At 51.3% G+C, this 20,702-nt stretch overlaps 1 protein-coding gene across 1 annotated transcript in view; it reads right to left on the reverse strand.

The window, feature by feature from the left end:
* The window catches only part of LOC147729973 (uncharacterized), a 1,004,770-nt gene that overhangs the window by 666,207 nt on the left and 317,861 nt on the right, over positions 1 to 20,702 (reverse strand). The window contains exon 12 of the mRNA XM_086954938.1: positions 3,539 to 3,700. Within this exon, the coding sequence (XP_086811064.1) occupies positions 3,539 to 3,700 (162 nt within the window). The remainder of the gene's footprint in view (positions 1 to 3,538; positions 3,701 to 20,702) is intronic.

A 20,702-nucleotide genomic window follows, 5' to 3' on the forward strand; every position in this document is an offset into this window, starting at 1 on the left:
TGCCATTCCTCCGGCCTACAACATCTTCCGGCAGGACAGAGTGAAGGGTAGGGGTGGTGGAGTAGCTGTGGTGGTGAAGAAGAACGTTTCCTGCTCAGTTCTCCCTCTGAATCCCATTGGGGGCTCGTAGTCCCTTGCTTTTACGCTCAGACTGTCCCCGGTCCAAGCGCTCAAGGGGCTGCTGGTCTACAGGTCGCCAGGCCCTTTGGGTTCCTTCTTCGAGGACCTGCAGATAGCGATCTCCGAGTTGGCGCTGACTACACAGCATTGTGTAGTGGCAGGCGACTTCAATTTCCATCTTGACGTGACAGGGGACCCGGACGCTATTAAACTGCTGGACATTACATCTCCGCTGGGCCTCGCACCGTTTGTGTCGGGTCCTACGCATGAGAAAGGGCACACCCTTGATCAAGTGTTCTCGTCAGTCCCGATTGCTGATGTCGAAACCATGCCGGTGCTCTGGACGGATCATAGGCTGATTAGGTTTTCCGTGTTGGAGAATGGGTGGCCGGATAACAGCGCCCCCATGTTGCCTAGACCAGCCTCAAGAGCGTTGCACAGAGTGACGCCTGATATGTTGGAGCAGGCGCTTACGGAACATCCTAGCCACCTCTCGGGGGATCCGGAAAGAGACACCGAGGCTCTGCAGCTGTGGCTGACTGAAAGGCTGGACGATCTTGCCCCAAAGGCAGCCCCTCGGTCCACGGTATTACGGCAATCTGCGCCGTGGTTTACGGAGGCGCTGCGTGTGGCTCGCAGCCAATGCAAGGTTGCTGAGCGGGCCTGGCGCCTTCAGTACGATGGGGAGGCCAAACTTGCCTACAGGGCGGCTGTGAAGGCCTATCACCGGGACATCCTAGGTGCCAAGAAAGAATACCTTGCTAGGAGGATTGAGGCGGCGGCGAACTCCTCGAAGGAGATCTTCTCCGTGGTGAAGGAGTTCACGACCCCCAGCTCCCACTCACCCCCGCCAGTATCATCGGATGCGTGGGCGTGTGATCTAGCCAGTTTTTTTACCAACAAGATCAAGGCGATTCAGGTCTCCTTCTTGGAGAGCTCGGAGGAGGGTGGCTGCGGCCCCGGGGCGGGACATGGGTCATCGTCCACGCCTGTCGCAGTACTGTCAGATTTTCCTGCCGTCTCTAGCGAGCCATCTCGGGTGCTGCTGGCCAGCCTCAAATCAGGCTCGCCACTTGACCCCTGCCCTGCCAAATTTTTGGCTGGGATGGCGGCGGTAGTGAATCCCCTGGTTAATCCCATCCTCAATGCCTCCTTGAGGGAGGGGAGTGTCCCTCGCACCTGGAAAAGGGCGATGGTAATCCCCCTCCTGAAAAAGCCTGGTCTTGATGCTGAGGTTTTGGCCAACTATAGGCCAATTTCACTTCTCCCAGCTCTGGCCAAGATCACTGAGAAACATGTCCATGGCGTCTTGTCGAGCTTTTTAGAAACCAACAATTTGCTCCATCCTTCCCAATCCGGATTCCGTCCTAATTTTAGCACGGAAACGGCGTTGTTGGAGGTCTCGGAGATCATCAGGGAGACCCTGGATGTTGGTGGCAAGGCCATGTTAGTCATGTTGGACCTGTCGGCGGCCTTTGACACCGTCCCCCATGAGGCGCTCCTCGCCAGGCTCTATGACATCGGCATTAGGGGGACGGTGCTCAAATGGTTTACATCTTTCCTTGAAGGCCGCCGCCAGACGATCTGGGTTTCCCAGAGCTCCGCCGAGATGCCGCCATTGGGAGTCGGGGTTCCACAGGGTTCTGTGTTGAGCCCGTCGCTGTTTAACATCTTTATGTCCCCTTTGGCAGCGGCGGTGGAGGCTTATGGGGCCCAGATCGTGTCCTACGCCGACGACACGCAACTCCTCTTCACATGCGGTAAAGACCAGGCATTAGATGGAGAGAGTATCCAGGGCTGTCTGGGAATGGTCTTCGACTGGTTCCAGCGGAACAGTCTGAAAGCCAATTCCAGTAAGTCAGAGGTCCTATTTTTTGGCTGTGTCACCGACCCCGAGTGGCGGCAATGGTGGCCGTCTGACATGTGTCCTCCCGCACAGTCATCATTGGTCGCCAAAAATCTTGGTGTCAAGCTGGACAACAAGCTTTCATTGAGAGCGCATGTCCTTGGTCTGGCCGGCACCTGTTTCGGCATTTTGAAGATGCTTCGCAAGTTCCTTCCATTGCTGTCTGCGGAGCATAGGCGGATTACTGTGCAGGCGCTCATTAGATCCAGGTTGGATTACGCCAACGCCCTCTTTCTTGGCCTCCCTCATTATCTGGTCCAGCGCCTGCAGGTGGCACAAAACTCTGCTGCCCGCGCCATTTTTGGCCTGCATAGGCGAGCACGAGCTTCTGGGCTGCTGCAGACGCTCCACTGGTTGCCCATCCGGAAGCGGATTATGTTTAAATCCCTGACGTTGATGCACAAAGCATTGTTTGGCTCAGGGGCTGGGTACCTACAGCGCAGGTTGACCTTTTATCGCCCAGCCCGCTCACTGCGGTCCGAATCTCTCTTCACTGCCGTGGTTCCGCGTGTGAGGAAGGCCCGCACGGGGGGGGCGCTCTTTCAGCTTCAAGGCACCCCAGTTGTGGAATTATCTTCCACTGGCGCTACGCAGCACCTCCAATCTGCTTCAGTTCAGGAAGAGCCTGAAGACTTGGCTTTTTAATCTCTAGTTTCTTTCTGGTGGGCTTTTTTCTTTTTCTTGTATCTGTTTTTTCTTGTTATGTTATTCTACACTGAGCTGCCTGTGGAAAGCGCCGGGACACTCTTTTAGAGTAGCCGTGAGCTATATAAACTTATTATAACATAACATAACATAACTTATTATAACAAACCCCATATTATATCACTTCACAATAGTGAAGTACTTTCTGTATTTCATGGAAAGTGCATCATTCATATGAAATACGGATGTTGTCCAAAAGAAGACCTAGTCTTATGTCCTTGCCACCTGCTAATTTATACATTTAGGTAATGACAGCCCCAAACTACTCTGCAATGCTTCACCTACATGTATGTATATGTGTGGTATCTCTAGAGTGCAAACACAGCCGAAATTAAGCTTGCTATAATGCTTTGTTGAATCAGTGTCTTCTTCAAGAAAGGTTACTAAACCTAAATGTTCCAACTGTAATCAAGACCCGTTGTTAGCTGAAACTTACACATAGCTACATATTGCAGCTAAAAAAAAGCTCCCTCCTACAGACAGAATGAGTTTTAACAAAAACTCGAACTTCTGTGTTACATAATAATACATTTTTCTCTCCATTTTACTATAGATTACTAAGCAGTTTATTAGTGTGTTGTATAAACATTTCCCTGTGATTAATAAACTACTTTTGAAGCTAAATGCAGCAACATAAACATGTAATACATATATAATGCATAACATACAATGTGATTTTTTGTCCGATTCCGACTGTTGGTGACATTTACAAACCTTCTGCCTTCAGCCTTGTGGCTTTTAGGCCACCTGAAGTCTTTCATGACAATTACATTCAACTCTTTGACTAATCCTAAAACAGCACCGCACCTGTCTTACGGCCAGGTAGTCTTCGGCTTCCATCAGGGAGTGCTTCAGCAACATAAGGACGGCTAAGCAGAAGTTCTCGATCACCTTACGATTCCAGTCTTGCATGTATAGTTGATCCCATATCAGCAAAATGGCATGCAGATCCAGGATGCTCACAAAACCCTACATTTTAAACAAAGAGTGTAGGTAAATTTCTGCTAGGGATAGATCGAACATTTTAGCAAAATGTAATTAGAACAGAATCTGACCTTTTGGTGTCCTCCTGTAAAACAGAGTTTATTTTGGAAAAATTTCAAAATCTGCTCCATGGCCGAAGTGGAGAAGGGCAGACATGGAAATGTAAATGTAAATGTCATGGTACTTATAGAGCGCACTGACACCAGACAGTCACCTTGTGGTGTCGCCTATTCGGCTTCCTGGCTCTGATACTCAGGTCACCAGTCACAATAGTTTAAGCACAGGGGCCTATTCTGATGGGTTGGATACCAGTCAGCATATTACCGTTTCTGCTGGTCAGTCTCACCCAGTGGTGCCTCAGTACGGCAGCATTGAGTGTATTTGAAATATGATAGGAAATACAAGGCGCTAGACAGAGGAACAACAGTACCAAAATCTGGAGATACAGGAGAGGACAAACTAAGGACCAAAGGATCCCCCTGTAAACCTGATGCCACCGTAGCACTTATCTAAGTGCAAATATAGGTAGAGCGGCAGACTCATTACAGTGGGCTACTAACACAACTCGTTAGGTCCAGTCACAGTTCTGACATTCTGGGTTGCAGAGATTCCCATGGTTCCTTTGCCACTTTGAGGTTCAGCGCCCAAGCACTGACGCCTTACTTTGCTCACTATTCTTAAGCATCAAAAATATGTAAAGAGTACCATCCTATTAATGCATGCCTCAATTGCACCACACCTGCACTTATGCTTTAAGCACCCCACCATGAGCCTCATCTCCACAGTGGCTCTGGAAGTCGAAGGAGCTGGGGCTTATATGTTATTAGTCATCAAGAACAGATGCAGAAGCAGGCCACTGGCCCAGCACCCTGATTTCAGGGAACTGTCGCCTAGTCGGGGATCGCCGGTCACAGACCAAATGAGAACTCCAGGTCTTGACTGTTTGGTCTGCCAGAGGTAAAGGCAACCCCATCTAGTAGCCAGGCTGCTGCTGATGCAGGAAACGGCCAATCAGGAAAGTGGCTTCCAGAAGGAATCCCAACGGAGGAAAAAGCCTAAATGCAAAAACCTCCAAAAAGGCAGTGGGATTATAATGGAAAAAAACATTACGAAGAACCAGAAGGTTTTACGCAGAAAAGGACACAGGAGAATGTGGCAGGACTTCAGAAAGAGTGATTTGAATTGCAGGGGAAATAAACAAGCAGATTCAGGGCAATAAACACTAGGGCAAGAAGCACGTTGCAACGCAAAGAACAGGCTGGAGAAACTTCTTTATATAGATCCACAAACAAGAAGTTATTAGGAATATATCTAGGATTGGGAAAATGTTATAGATAGCAATGCAGGGGCGGTCATTTGAGCACTGATAGTGTCCTCCAGGTCCAGCCTCCCTGCCAGGCCACAGGAAGAACAAGGAGATGATGGATAGAGCGCTGAAACTTTTCAGACCATTACCCCCAGTCACAGATCTGGGTTGAATCCATAATCATTCTTTAGCTCACTTCGTCACCTCAGTTCAGACCAAGCCATATGCAAATCAGTCTTGACCCTGGGCCTCATGGGAACAGTCCAGCCCGAACTGCCAAGCCATGTCGTCCCTGGGACGGAAACAATCATCCTGGGACCGGTTGTGGGGTAACACCCGTCATCAGCCAGGCTACCCTGAATCCATTGAGCAAGGAGCAAGGACCACTACCTACTCTTAAAAAATGAAAAGCTAGCTTTTCATTTTTATTTTTGAAATGCATGCTGTTTTTCTTTAAGGAAAACGGGCGGCATTTCAATTAAAAATTGCTTCATTTAAAAAGCAATCACAGACATGGAGGTCTGCTGACCCCAGCAGTCCACCATCCCTATGACTTCAGGCCATTCCCAAGTGGTCACAAATTGCAACCTTCCTCATGAATATTGATGAGGCAGGTCAGTTGCGACCCCATTGGGAATCACTAAATGTGTCTGAGACACACTTGTACATTACATTTTGCAACTCCCTAATGGAGAGTCGCAACAAAATTGCAATTAGAGACTCGCAAAATGAAATTTGTCATACATCTGGCCCATTGAGTTTTTTGTTTATTACATTCCAGGGAGCCTAGTGAATATTCCAAAAGACCTGAATTCTAATCACAGCTTTAGCATTCAAAAACATTTTGTCACTCCCTTTACATACAAACAGTGATGGAGTGTTTATAAAAGGGTTTCATGAATTCAGGGGTGCGAGTATGAGGCCGCAAGATGCTTATGCTGTAGTGAGATTCTGCTGGACTCTGTGATGATACATTTGCAGTCAGTGCCAAGGAGACCACTGAACAGCCTATACTGTGCCTGCTGGAACATTGAAATGCAGTGAAGAGAGCTCTACTAAATGCCCTTGGACTGAGAGATCGATCCCAAAGGGACTCCCTGACTGAGAGACACAACCGGCTACTAAGCTCAAGGCGGTGGCATGAGCAGAAACTGCTGCTCTTCCAAAAAAGATAGGACTGCTTTATAGTGGTCACACAATGCCTGAGGTAGCAGAGCGCCATGGTGCCATTGTGGATCTATGAGGAAGCCCGTGCATGCCTACGCAGTGACTGTGGCGGTGGCCCTGGAAGCTACAGGGCTCTGAGGGGCAGATCAGGAGGCTGCGGGCCACTTGTTGCACTCCTGTGCTTCCATGGTGGTGCTGGATGCTACCAGCCCAACACCTACTGTGATCGCCCTGTGAGACTAAGTGGGTGTGGTGGGTGGTGGTAAATTGACTTTTAGGACATGCTGTGCGGTTGATGTTTGAGGTTGTTCACCATATTCACCAATGCCCTTTAGGAGGAGACCTTACTGAGAACATCAGGAGCGCAGAACTCCTGGTGAGGCATGCTTGGGCACGCAGTGGGATATTGAATTGAGGCTGTTTGTGCCTCCTTCTTGCCTGGAACTGTGTGGGGTGTGGTGGAACTTCCCCTTGTGGCACTGTCACTCTGCTGAGTCTCCCCGAGCCCATCACAATGTTGGGATGCTTTAAGGGACCCATATAGAACTAAATTCCCTGATACCACTGCCCTCATCTACACAGGCATCTGTTCAGGAGTGCCCCAGGGAAGCATAGACTTTACGGAATACTGCTGGGCCTGACCTGTGGCTTCGTGGCTGTCCTCTCTGCTTGATCTGCCATAACAAAACTGGCGTTTTGCACGAAGACATCCACCAGGGCCGCAGGACAGGAATTCTCACCAGAGGTTCTTAATCCCAATCTTCCTCAGCACCCATGCATGACCAAGATTTGGGTGCCCTACTATTGGACATGAAACACAGACTTATGATAATCAATGTTAAAATTGACACAGACATACAGGCCAGATAGAGACTATCAACAAGCATTGATGACTGCATTCACCATCTTGAGCCACATGTGTCCCATGCTAAGGGTGAATTCGGTGGAAGAGAATTGAAATTATTCCATCTGGAGAGGATGGTAGCTGATGTTCAAGTCAAAAATGAAGATTCAGAGGCTGATTCGTGGTACAACAATCTATGCATATTGGGGACACCTGAATCCAAGGCTATGAGATTGGTGGTGGACTACGTCAAGAACATGATGAAAAGTCTGTTTAGTGATGCTGCATTCATCCCCCATGTTGTCAATGGAGAAGGCCTAATAGGTTGCTTGGTCCACGCCCCCCCCTTCCGGGGGAAACCTTCTCACCAGATAATTACCAGACTTTTAAACTTCTACAGAAAAATGGGACCTTGCCCATGAAGGCAACAGCATCTCTAAATATTTCTGGACTTCACAGCACCAGTCCAGATGGCTAGGCGCAAATATCTTCCAGTCAAAAATATCTTTTTAAAGGTTGGGCTCTAATACACCCTGCATTACCCCGATACGCTGCACATTGCTATTAATGGAAAACAAAACTTCATTCACATATTTCAGTCAAGTCACGAAGTTCCACTGCAAACATCTACACCAATATCCAGACTGTGACAGGAGCTGGAACAAGATCACCGCCGATCAGCTCACCACCTCCCTCAGCCAGAACCCTCCCGCCAGCACAACAGACCCCAACAAAGCAGCCAGCAACCTCACACAGTGGATCACCAACTGCGCAGACAACCTCGCACCACTGAAGACCCCTCCAGCAGACACGGCAGCAAGAAAGCCTCTTGGTTCACCGACGAACTTAAGAACTCCAAGAGGAACTTCCGCACCCTCGAGAAAGCCTGGCGCAACGACCAGACCACAGACAACATGACAGCCCTCAAGCACTCCACCCGCAAACACCACCAGCTGATCCGCACCACCAAGAAGACAGCATTCAAAGAACGACTGGACAACAACGCCCACAACAGCAAGGTACTCTTCAGCATCGTCAAAGAGCTCTCCAACCCCAGCGCCGGAAACAACGACATCACTCCCTCGCAAGACTCCTGCGACTCACTCGCCTCGTTCTTCCTCCGCAAGAACGCCGAAATACACAACAGCTTCAGCGCACCAACCACGCACCCAACCACCGAACCAACGCCCCCCACCACCACCCTCTGCGCCTGGATCCCGGTCAGCACAGAAGACACCACCCGCACGATGAACACCATCCACTCCGGATCCCCAACCGACCCCTGCCCCCACCACGTCTTCAACAAAGCCGACTCCATCATCGCACCCCAACTCCGGGACATCATCAACGCCTCCTTCAACACCGCCACCTTCCCGGAAAGCGGAAAGCACGCCGAGCTCAGCGCCCTCCTGAAGAAACCAACAGCGGACCCCACGGATCCATCTCGCTCCTCCCTTTTCCTGCCAAAGTCATCGAGAAGACCGTCAACAGACAGCTTGCCGCCTTCCTCGAGATGAACGGATCCCTCGACCACTCGCAGTCCGGTTTCCGAGCCAACCACAGCACTGAGACCGCCCTCATCGCAGCCACCAACGACATCAGATCCCTGCTCGACAACGGGGAGACAGCGACCCTCATCCTCCTGGACCACTCCGCAGCGTTCGACACTTCTGCCACCGCACCCTAGTGCAGCGCCTCAGCAACATCGGAATCCAGGAGAAGGCACTGGAGTGGATCATCTCGTTCCTCGCCGGAAAAACCCAGAGAGTCCGCCTCCCCCCGTTCAGTTCCGAGGCCACCAAAGTCATCTGCGGCGTACCACAGGGATCTTCGCTCAGCCCAACCCTCTTCAACGTCTACAGGAGCCTCCTCGCAGCCATCGCACACCAACACAACCTCAACATCATCTCCTACGCCGACGACACCCAGCTGATCCTCTCCCTCACCAATGACCCCGCCCCCGCCAGAACCAGCCGACATGAAGGGATGAAAGACGTCGCCGAGTGGATGAAGAACAGCCGCCTGAAACTGAACTCAGACAAGACGGAAATCCTCATCCTGGGGTCATCGCCCTCCACCTGGGACGACTCCTGGTGGCCCCCTACCCTGGGCACCACTTCCAAGCCAACGGACCACGCACGCGACCTGGGCTTCATCCTGGACTCCTCCCTCTCGATGACCAGACAAGTCAACGCCGTCTCATCACCGTGCTTCAACACCCTGCGCATGCTCCGAAAGATCTTCCGATGGATCCCCACCGAAACCAGGAAGACGGTCACCCAGGGACTCGTCACCAGCCGACTGGACTACGGAAACACCCTTGTGACGCCTCGGGATCACCCTGGTCCTGGACTATAGCTACGGGAATGAACGGGGTCGTGGGGGTAGGAACTGCCCCTTCAAGTAGACTCACGGACACTGGGAATCTTGGTAACGCAGGCTTTATTGCTTTTAAAGTACGCTTCCGATACGTGGTTTTACGATAGTAAGGAAGCGCTGTCTCTGCTTCCTCCGTGAGTCTTTGTAAGCGTTTCTCCGTTGCTGTTTTCCTCTCCTCCCGGTGTCTTCTGGGACTGGGAGTCCGATCCTTCCGCTCCACGGTGTCGGGCCGCCTCGTCAACGTGTAAGGAAAAGAAACAATGTTTTAGCCTCCTGTTCAGACCTTTATCACAGGGAAAGGGGGTGAGGACTCACACGTGCACAGCTAGGTTTTAAGGTGCCGGATAGTGAGGGGTGGGGGAGTGCACAGGGTGTGAGTGTGAGACTCCTATGGCGGTTTCGCCCACTTAAAGCCCGCCCAGCCCGCAAGCCGTGACCGTACCTCTGGTAGCCACACTTCCCTCGATGAAGTGTGGCTGGGCGAAGAGCCTTCCTGTTGGCCTCCTGGCTTTCTCCGTCGTCCTCTCTCGGCTGGTCCTGTTTTGGTATCCCGCCTCCGATCCTCTCCCGTTTCCTCTCCTGTCTCCTGCCTCTGATGTTCCCTCTTCTCCTCTCCTTCCACGTCCGCTCCGCTCCACTCCCGACTCTCCTCCGCCTCCGCTCGACTCCACTCCCGACTCTCCTCTGCCTCCGCTCCCGATCTCCTCTCGTCCTCTCCTTCTCTTCGCTCGCCGTCTCTCTCACCTCCGAGTGTATAACACACCTGATTGGGTTCCTGGGCGGCTTTTACCTGCGTCCCGGAGGCGTGTCCGATGGGGCTCTCGCTGTCCAGCTCCGCCCAATTAAAGAAACAGTGGTCTCCGACCTCTTCCGTGTCAGTGTCGTCCAGTTCAGTAGGTCCCCGCCAGGCGCCTGTGTGCTGTTCAAAGAGAGGGGAGACAGGTAAGCCTGGCGGACCCGAGTCCACCCCGTCACACACCTCCCCCCCACGATTCTCCCGATCGGGGAGAGGATACCTGGACAAGAAGTCCGCGCTAACATTGTCCTTCCCTTTACGGTGCAGTACTTGGAAGGAAAAGGGTTGTAAAGTGAGGAACCACCTCATGACTCTGGGGTTATTGGAGGCGTTGCGGCTCATCCATAGCAAAGGGGCGTGATCAGTATACAAGCTAAATGTGTGTCCCTCCAGGTAATACCGTAAGTTATCCACGGCCCACTTAATCGCCAGACATTCCTTTTCTATAGTTGGATACCTCACCTCTCTGGGGAACAATTTCCTGCTTATGTACAAGATCGGGTGTTCTATGCCCTCCCCCGTCACTTGGGATAAAACAGCTCCAATCCCGAAATCAGAGGCGTCCGTGTGTAATATGAAAGGCTTGGAAAAGTCGGGTGAGACGAGTACCGGGTGGGAAGTTATTGTTTTTTTGAGGGATACGAATGCCTGTCTCATTTCAGGGGACGGATTCAGGAAGTTGGCTTTTGGGGTTTTGCTCTTCAACGTATCCGTTAGGGGTGCTGCAATGTCTGAAAAGGAGGGTATGAACCGCCGGTAATACCCCACCAGCCCCAAGAAGGCCCTCATGTCTCAGAGGGTTGTGGGGAACGGGGTGTCTACAATAGCGCGGACCTTTTCATCTTGGGGCTCGATGAGTCCGTGGCCCAACACATACCCCAGGTATTTTACTTTTTGAAATCCAATCCTGGATTTTTTTGAATTGACGTGCAGGCCGGCTGTCTTTAACCGATGTAGGACGGTTTCCAGATGTCTGAGGTGTGTCTCCCAGTTGGGGCTGAATATGATGATGTCGTCCAGATACGCTGAACTGTAGGCCTGATGTTCCCGGAGCACCTCATTCATTAATCTCTGAAACGTCGCGGGGGCTCCGTGAAGTCCGAAGGGGAGCACGGTAAATTCGTATAATCCGTCAGGGGTAGAAAACGCGGTTTTCTTGCGGTCTTCTTCGCGCAATGGCACCTGCCAATAGCCTTTCGTAAGATCCAGGGTGCTGATGTATCCAGCTTCCCCCAACTTCTCGATTAGTTCATCTATCCTTGGTATTGGGTAGGCATCGAAGGATGATACCGCGTTTAGGGCGCGGAAGTCCATGCAGAACCGGCTACTTCCGTCGGGTTTAGGCACCATCACGATTGGGGATGACCATTCGCTTTTTGAGGGACGGACGACTCCTAGGCGGATCATTTCTTTCACTTCCCTGCTGATAGCTTCCCGTTTGGCCGCCGGTATCCGATAGGGTCTCTGTTTGATGATGACACCTTTTGGAGTTTCGATCCGGTGCTCCGCCAGGTTCGTGGATCCGGGGAGGTCCGAGAAGACGCCCGCACATCTTTTGAGGACCCTTTGTAACCCTTCTCGCTGGTCTTGGAAGATCTCCTCATTAATGACCAGGTGGTGTAAAGAGTTGTCTTTCTTGGGTCCTGCCTCTGGCATCGTGTACGCTGTGAGGGGAGGGCTCCCTAGCCACTTTTTTAGGATATTGATGTGAAATATCTGACTTTTTCGTCCCGGCAATTGGAGGCGGTAGGTGGTGTTGCCGATGGTTTCGAGGACTTGATATGGTCCCTGCCATTCCGTTTGAAATCTCTTCGTGGTTGAGGGCAGCAGTACCAGGGCCCAATCGTTTACCTCGAGTTTTCTCCATTTCTTTCCCTTGTCATAATGGGTTTTCTGCTTGGTTTGGCTTTTCTCTAGCTGGGAATAGGCTAGTTCCCTTATTTTTCCTATCTGGTTTCTGAGCGCCTGGCTATATTCTAACAGGGTTTTTGTACTTCTTGTGGGTTCTGCCTCCCAATACTCTTTGGTCATATCCAGAAGGCTCCTGGGTTGTCTTCCGTATAACATTTCGAAGGAAGAACAACCCAGACTACTCTGTTTCTGCCCACGAATCACATAGAGGGCCAGGGGAAGCAAACGGTCCCAATCGGTTTGGTTGGCCGCAAGCATTTTTTTCAGGATACTCTTTAGAGTTCCGTTATATCGCTCCACCAGACCGTCCGTCTGGGGATGGTAGATCGATGTCTTAATTTGATTAAGATCTAACATGAGGCACACCTCTTTCATTACTCGAGACATAAAAGGAGTGCCCTGGTCGGTAAGTATCTCAACCGGGAATCCTACCCGAGAGAATAATTCAAGGAACTTCTCCGCGATGTTTTTGGAGGTGGGTGACTTGAGGGGAAACGCCTCGGGATATCGGGTGGCGTAATCCACAATGACCAGGGCGTATTGGTTTCCTCTGCTTGTCTTCGGGAGGGGTCCGATGAGATCCATCGCTACTCTTTCAAATGGTTTCCCAATGATCGGGAGTGGTTGCAGGGGAACAGCCGGTGGTCGGTGTACGTTTTTCCGTTGGCACACGTCACAGGTCTGGCAGTGTGTCTTGATGTCCTGATAGACTCCGCCAGTAGAAATTCTTTAGGATGTTCTGTGTGGTTTTCTCACTGCCTATGTGTCCAGCTAGGAGGTGGGTGTGGGCATAAAACATGACTTGCTCTCTGAAGCACACCGGGACGAGTAGTTGTTTAGGCTCATCTGCCTTCGCCTGCCGGTATAACAGGTCCTCCTGTATCAGGAATCGGGGATATCTGGGATTGGGGTTAACTTGATCGGCATGAGCTTGTTCCCAGGCATTAAGCAAGGTGGAGTCATTGGCTTGGGCAAACTGAAAGCTTCTGTCTCCCTCCCAGGGTTCAGGGGCTATAAGTACTGTCTTCGGGTTCCCCCCTCTTCTTTGCAAGGTTTCAGAAAAAAGGTCTAGAAAGTGTGGGTTATCGGTCCCTAGTATAAGCTCTTCTGGTAGGCAATCCAATAGGCCTACTTTCACCACTATCTGCCGCCCCCCCTCTAACCCTAAGGGGACATATGCAACCTGGTAGCTCTTTACATCGCCATGGACGCATTTTATGTGTACTAGAGACTCTGGTATTACCTGGGAAACACACACAAACTTACTCTGTATCACCGACTGCTTGCACCCGGAGTCCAACAGAGCCTTAACGCTCCTACCGTTCACCTGAACACTCACGTGGTATGCCCCTCCTAGCTCCGCTGAAAACATCACCGGTCGGGGTAGATAGCCGACCTCCATGGGTTCTTCCTGAATCCTTTTCTTAGGGCAAAAGCGTGCTATATGCCCCCAAGTGCCGCAGTCGAAGCATTGTGGGCCTCTGAAGGGAGCCGGGTCTAAATGCAGCGGTCTGGGTGCAGGTAATCCCGGGGGTGGTCGGATTTTCCGGTCGATTCGCAGTGGAGCTCTGACATTCTTCTCGGGCTCCACCTGATGTACCCGGGGTTGGGCCCTTGAAAAGGTTGAGGCCATTTCAATGGCTTGTGCCGTGGTCAAGTTTGAGTGTTGCCTAAGCCATCGTTGAGTGCCGAATGGCAGAGCCTCTAGATATTGCTCTAAATATACTTTGTCCATTATATCCTCCTTACTGCTCTGGGCGGGTGTTAGCCACTTATCGGCGGCTGCCTTCAGACGAAAGAAGAGAGTCTTTGGGTTTTCGCCGGGGTTCCCTCTTTCCTTGCGGAATCGTACACGATAGGCCTCTGCGTCTAGTCCCAGGTGGTCAAGGATGATGACCTTTATCTGGGCATAGGGTGTTTGACCGTTACCATTGGCCACCTGGTATGCGGCCTGGGCCTCACCTTTCAAAAGGGGGGCCAGAAAAAAGGGCCATTTCTCCAATGGCCATCCGCAGGCGAGAGCTACCCTCTCGAAGTTTACCAGAAAGGCATCCGGGTCTTCACCCGCAATATATTTTTGTAATGATATGCCTGATGGGGTAGGGTTTGGTCGCACTTCTCGCACCGGGTTGCCGGCTTGATCAATCCTGATCGGTTGCAACTCCCCCAAGGTTTTGACAACCGAGTCTCTGAGCGCGTCTCTATCTGCCTGGGCAGTGGCTATCTGTTGTTCTATCGCCCAGCCTAGCTGCTCCTGTCCTTTAACTAGCCGTTGCAATAATTCCTCCATCTTAGTGTCACAGATGGCTATCGAGTTGCCCGCATTCTCCACCAGTTGTGACGCCTCGGGATCACCCTGGTCCTGGACTATAGCTACGGGAATGAACGGGGTCGTGGGGGTAGGAACTGCCCCTTCAAGTAGACTCACGGACACTGGGAATCTTGGTAACGCAGGCTTTATTGCTTTTAAAGTACGCTTCCGATACGTGGTTTTACGATAGTAAGGAAGCGCTGTCTCTGCTTCCTCCGTGAGTCTTTGTAAGCGTTTCTCCGTTGCTGTTTTCCTCTCCTCCCGGTGTCTTCTGGGACTGGGAGTCCGATCCTTCCGCTCCACGGTGTCGGGCCGCCTCGTCAACGTGTAAGGAAAAGAAACAATGTTTTAGCCTCCTGTTCAGACCTTTATCACAGGGAAAGGGGGTGAGGACTCACACGTGCACAGCTAGGTTTTAAGGTGCCGGATAGTGAGGGGTGGGGTAGTGCACAGGGTGTGAGTGTGAGACTCCTATGGCGGTTTCGCCCACTTAAAGCCCGCCCAGCCCGCAAGCCGTGACCGTACCTCTGGTAGCCACACTTCCCTCGATGAAGTGTGGCTGGGCGAAGAGCCTTCCTGTTGGCCTCCTGGCTTTCTCCGTCGTCCTCTCTCGGCTGGTCCTGTTTCGGTATCCCGCCTCCGATCCTCTCCCGTTTCCTCTCCTGTCTCCTGCCTCTGATGTTCCCTCTTCTCCTCTCCTTCCACGTCCGCTCCGCTCCACTCCCGACTCTCCTCCGCCTCCGCTCGTCTCCACTCCCGACTCTCCTCTGCCTCCGCTCCCGATCTCCTCTCGTCCTCTCCTTCTCTTCGCTCGCCGTCTCTCTCACCTCCGAGTGTATAACACACCTGATTGGGTTCCTGGGCGGCTTTTACCTGCGTCCCGGAGGCGTGTCCAATGGGGCTCTCGCTGTCCAGCTCCGCCCAATTAAAGAAACAGTGGTCTCCGACCTCTTCCGTGTCAGTGTCGTCCAGTTCAGTAGGTCCCCGCCAGGCGCCTGTGTGCTGTTCAAAGAGAGGGGAGACAGGTAAGCCTGGCGGACCCGAGTCCACCCCGTCACAACCCTCTACGCCGGAACGACAGCCAAACTTCAGAAAAGACTCCAACGCATCCAGAACGCCTCCGCACGACACGTCCTGGACATCCCCCGACACAACCACATATCCGGCCACCTGAGAGACCTGCACTGGCTCCCCGGTAGCAAGAGGATCTCGTTCAGACTCCTCATCCACGCACACAAGGCCCTCCACGACCTGGGCCCCAAGTACCTCAACAACCGCCTGACCTTCTACACGCCCACCCGCCAGCTACGATCGACCAGCCTCGCCCTCGCTGCCGTTCCACGCATCCGCAGAGCCACCGCCAGAGGAAGATCCTTCTCCTACCTGGCAGCCAAGACATGGAACTCCCTCCCCATCCACCTTCGGCTAACCCAGGACCATCTCTCCTTCAGGAAGCAGCTCAAGACCTGGCTTTTCGAGTATTAACGGACCCCTCTCCCCCAGCGCCTTGAGACCCTTCCGGGTGAGTAGCGCGCTATACAAGTGATTGATTGATTGATTGATTGATTGACAAAGATACCGATGCAGAACTACAAGATAATCTCAGTGATCAACATTAATAGCCACAATTCTGCGTCTTCTTCCCAGATTTTCTGCATTTAGTCCTGCATACATGTACTCTGTATCGTCTGTCCCTTGTGCTCGTTCCTCCTCTGGACTGTGCGGACCTTGTCATGGTGATTGGCATTTAGGTTGTGGCCAAGTCCTCCAAATAGACTGAGTGGCGTACGCTTGGGCATACGAGTGGGCCTTCACTGCTATCAGCGGCAATATTGTATCTAGTGGAACTTGCCCTGGCTCAATAGTAGGGCACCCTCGGCCATATCAGACCTTGCTCACTCTTAATGGCTGATCACCTAGATTAGATGATCCATTTAGCGGCCCGGCCTATCACGCTTCTCCCAGTGCACATTTCTCTCCTTCTTGCTTGTGGTGATGAGCATGTGGGGGCTGAGGCCCTGTGCGCTGGCTGTGTGGGAGACCAAATACCGATACATTGGGGCACTATAATGCTATCGGTTCCGCTCCAAATCTCTTGTCTGATGTGACCACCCTTTCCAGTCTGCCTTGTTCTCTAGCTATTCGCAGGAGTTTCCCTATGTAATTTTCTGTGTTTTTTTCTTATTAGTTAGTGTGCTGTTAAGTTAGTTGTTGGGCACTATGCCCCCTTTAGGCTCAGGTCCATGGCAGTCAAATTGTTTGGGTGGGTAGGGTGGTCGGAGGCGGTTCTAATAACCTAATCATGCTGTAGCCGCATCAGAGTGGGTGATAGTTGGCTTATGCAGAGAGTACTGATTTTCTGAACCACGCTGGAGCCCACATGCGGACACTCAACAGTTCAATATGAGTCCCATGTGGTTTACACTTGATGGTACATACACACCCCTGGGATACTTCAGTATTGGCTTAAATCAATAGACATAGCGCCTGATCATTGGTTGAGGCATTAGTTATCGACTCTGATAAATACTGATCCCATGGGTTAAGTTATTTATCAGATAAATAGCGCCCGTTACAAGTTTATGGGGGACAACATGCAGATTCTTGTGTTTAACGCACCAAAATCTGCATTAAACAGTAAATACTGTATGTTTTTTCTGATACATTTCGGCAGATTTGATCTGCCGGAATTTAACGACAGTTGAGGGATTTAAAGCAACCGATAAGTATTGGATACGTTAAATACCTTCAAACTCGTAAATCTGACCCATGCGTAAACAGAGGTTTACACATGGGTTGGAATAGTACGAGCAATTCGTAATCAAGCACATAATATAGACATTGGCATGTTGCAGGAGACCCACCTCGCTAATCAGTTTCCTGTCTTTGGGCATGGTAAGTATTAGTGGTCACGACAGCCTCCTATCATTCATATGCCAAGGATGTCATCACTGTCGTTGGAAAAGGCCTCCCTCTACACATTCACCAGATTGTATGGAAACAGGGGGCAGGCAGTCATTATCTGGGAGACACATGCAGGCTTATCTCTTTCTCTTGCTCCAAATTCTTTTACCATGTCTGGGTGAAGATCGTGCAATATGATGTGAAGTCTTTCCTACTGGGTGGAAATGTTAACGTTATATTAGATTGCCCTCTTGATAGATCAAGCCCTGCGAGACTCCAGCATCCGCTGGCTGTGGTGCCACTTGACCAAGATTACCTCCCAATGTTATGCATGATGCCATCTTTAGGGAGATTGCAAACAAAACAGGTGATGGACCGAATGTGGATCAATGTCACACATTCACCCCAGTCCGAAGATCTGGGCCCAAATCCATTGTTTTTTTGCACTCCACACCACCCTGGGTTAGACAATGGCGATATGCAAATCAGCTCTGACCCTGTGCCCCATGGGAACAGTCCAGTCCGAACTACAAAAGCCATGTCCTTCCCAGAACAGAATCAAGCATCTGAGGACCGGACCGGTTTCGAGGTAACACCTCTCATCAGCCCGGCTAGCTTGACTCCAGTGGTGTGGAGTGCCTGGGACCCACATCTGAGCATCCCCAGCGCACTTAGGGCGGAATTTGCAAACAAAACAGGAGATGGACCGAATGTGGATCAATGTCACACATTCACCCCAGTCCGAAGATCTGGGCCCAAATCCATCGTTTTTTTTGCACTCCACACCACCCTGGGTTAGACAATGGCGATATGCAAATCAGCTCTGACCCTGTGCCCCATGGGAACAGTCCAGTCCGAACTACAAAAGCCATGTCCTTCCCAGAACGGAATCAAGCATCCGAGGACCGGACCGGTTTCGAGGTAACACCTCTCATCAGCCCGGCTAGCTTGACTCCAGTGGTGTGGAGTGCCTGGGACCCACGTCTGAGCATCCCCAGCGCACTTAGGGCGGAATTTGCAAACAAAACAGGTGATGGACCGAATGTGGATCAATGTCACACATTCACCCCAGTCCGAAGATCTGGGCCCAAATCCATCGTTTTTTTGCACTCCACACCACCCTGGGTTAGACAATGGCGATATGCAAATCAGCTCTGACCCTGTGCCCCATGGAAACAGTCCAGTCCGAACTACAAAAGCCATGTCCTTCCCAGAACGGAATCAAGCATCCGAGGACCGGACCGGTTTCGAGGTAACACCTCTCATCAGCCCGGCTACCTTGACTCCAGTGGTGTGGAGTGCCTGGGACCCACGTCTGAGCATCCCCAGCGCACTTAGGGCGGAATTTGCAAACAAAACAGGTGATGGACCGAATGTGGATCAATGTCACACATTCACCCCAGTCCGAAGATCTGGGCCCAAATCCATCGTTTTTTTGCACTCCACACCACCCTGGGTTAGACAATGGCGATATGCAAATGAGCTCTGACCCTGTGCCCCATGGGAACAGTCCAGTCCGAACTACAAAAGCCATGTCCTTCCCAGAACGGAATCAAGCATCCGAGGACCGGACCGGTTTCGAGGTAACACCTCTCATCAGCACGGCTAGCTTGACTCCAGTGGTGTGGAGTGCCTGGGACCCACGTCTGAGCATCCCCAGCGCACTTAGGGCGGAATTTGCAAACAAAACAGGTGATGGACCGAATGTGGATCAATGTCACACATTCACCCCAGTCCGAAGATCTGGGCCCAAATCCATCGTTTTTTTGCACTCCACACCACCCTGGGTTAGACAATGGCGATATGCAAATCAGCTCTGACCCTGTGCCCCATGGGAACAGTCCAGTCCGAACTACAAAAGCCATGTCCGTCCCAGAACGGAATCAAGCATCCACCCCCTGTTGTTTAATTATTTTGTCCACAATAAGCGTGGAAGGGTATACTCAGACGTGAGTCCCTTGCTCATTGCACCATCAGGATTCAAGCAAGCCGGGCCGAAGACGGCTGGAATGCCAGAAACCGTTCCCCGGAAGCTTGTTTCCCTCCCAGTGAAAGAATTGGCTTGGTAGTTTGGTTTGCCCTGTTCCCATGATACACTGGGCCAGGGACAGACTAATTTGCATATAGCCAGGTTCTGAGCTGGGATGGTGCAGTGAGCTAAAAAACGGTGCTGGATTAAGCCCTGATCTCTTGACTGGGTGAGAGTATTCTGCTTAATTCAGAAACTCTGTCCATCACCACCCCCTGTTGTTTAATTATTTTGTCCACCATAAGCGTGGAAGGGTATACTCAGACGTGAGTCCCTTGCTCATTGCACCATCAGGATTCAAGCAAGCCGGGCCGAAGACGGCTGGAATGCCAGAAACCGGTCCCCGGAAGCTTGTTTCCTTCCCAGTGAAAGAATTGGCTTGGTAGTTTGGTTTGCCCTGTTCCCATGATACACTGGGCCAGGGACAGACTAATTTGCATATAGCCAGGTTCTGAGCTGGGATGGTGCAGTGAGCTAAAAAACGGTGCTGGATTAAGCCCTGATCTCTTGACTGGGTGAGAGTATTCTGCTTAATTCAGAAACTCTGTCCATCACCACCCCCTGTTGTTTAATTATTTTGTCCACCATAAGCGTGGAAGGGTATACTCAGACGTGAGTCCCTTGCTCATTGCACCATCAGGATTCAAGCAAGCCGGGCCGAAGACGGCTGGAATGCCAGAAACCGGTCCCCGGAAGCTTGTTTCCTTCCCAGTGAAAGAATTGGCTTGGTAGTTTGGTTTGCCCTGTTCCCATCATACACTGGGCCAGGGACAGACTAATTTGCATATAGCCAGGTTCTGAGCTGGGATGGTGCAGTGAGCTAAAAAACGGTGCTGGATCAAGCCCTGATCTCTTGACTGGGTGAGAGTATTCTGCTTAATTCAGAAACTCTGTCCATCACCACCCCCTGTTGTTTAATTATTTTGTCCACCATAAGCGTGGAAGGGTATACTCAGACGTGAGTCCCTTGCTCATTGCACCATCAGGATTCAAGCAAGCCGGGCCGAAGACGGCTGGAATGCCAGAAACCGGTCCCCGGAAGCTTGTTTCCTTCCCAGTGAAAGAATTGGCTTGGTAGTTTGGTTTGCCCTGTTCCCATGAAACACTGGGCCAGGGACAGACTAATTTGCATATAGCCAGGTTCTGAGCTGGGATGGTGCAGTGAGCTAAAAAACGGTGCTGGATTAAGCCCTGATCTCTTGACTGGGTGAGAGTATTCTGCTTAATTCAGAAACTCTGTCCATCACCACCCCCTGTTGTTTAATTATTTTGTCCACCATAAGCGTGGAAGGGTATACTCAGACGTGAGTCCCTTGCTCATTGCACCATCAGGATTCAAG

Source organism: Lissotriton vulgaris, chromosome 2_1 (genome assembly GCF_964263255.1).
Source record: "Lissotriton vulgaris chromosome 2_1, aLisVul1.2, whole genome shotgun sequence".
NCBI lineage: Eukaryota > Metazoa > Chordata > Amphibia > Caudata > Salamandridae > Lissotriton > Lissotriton vulgaris.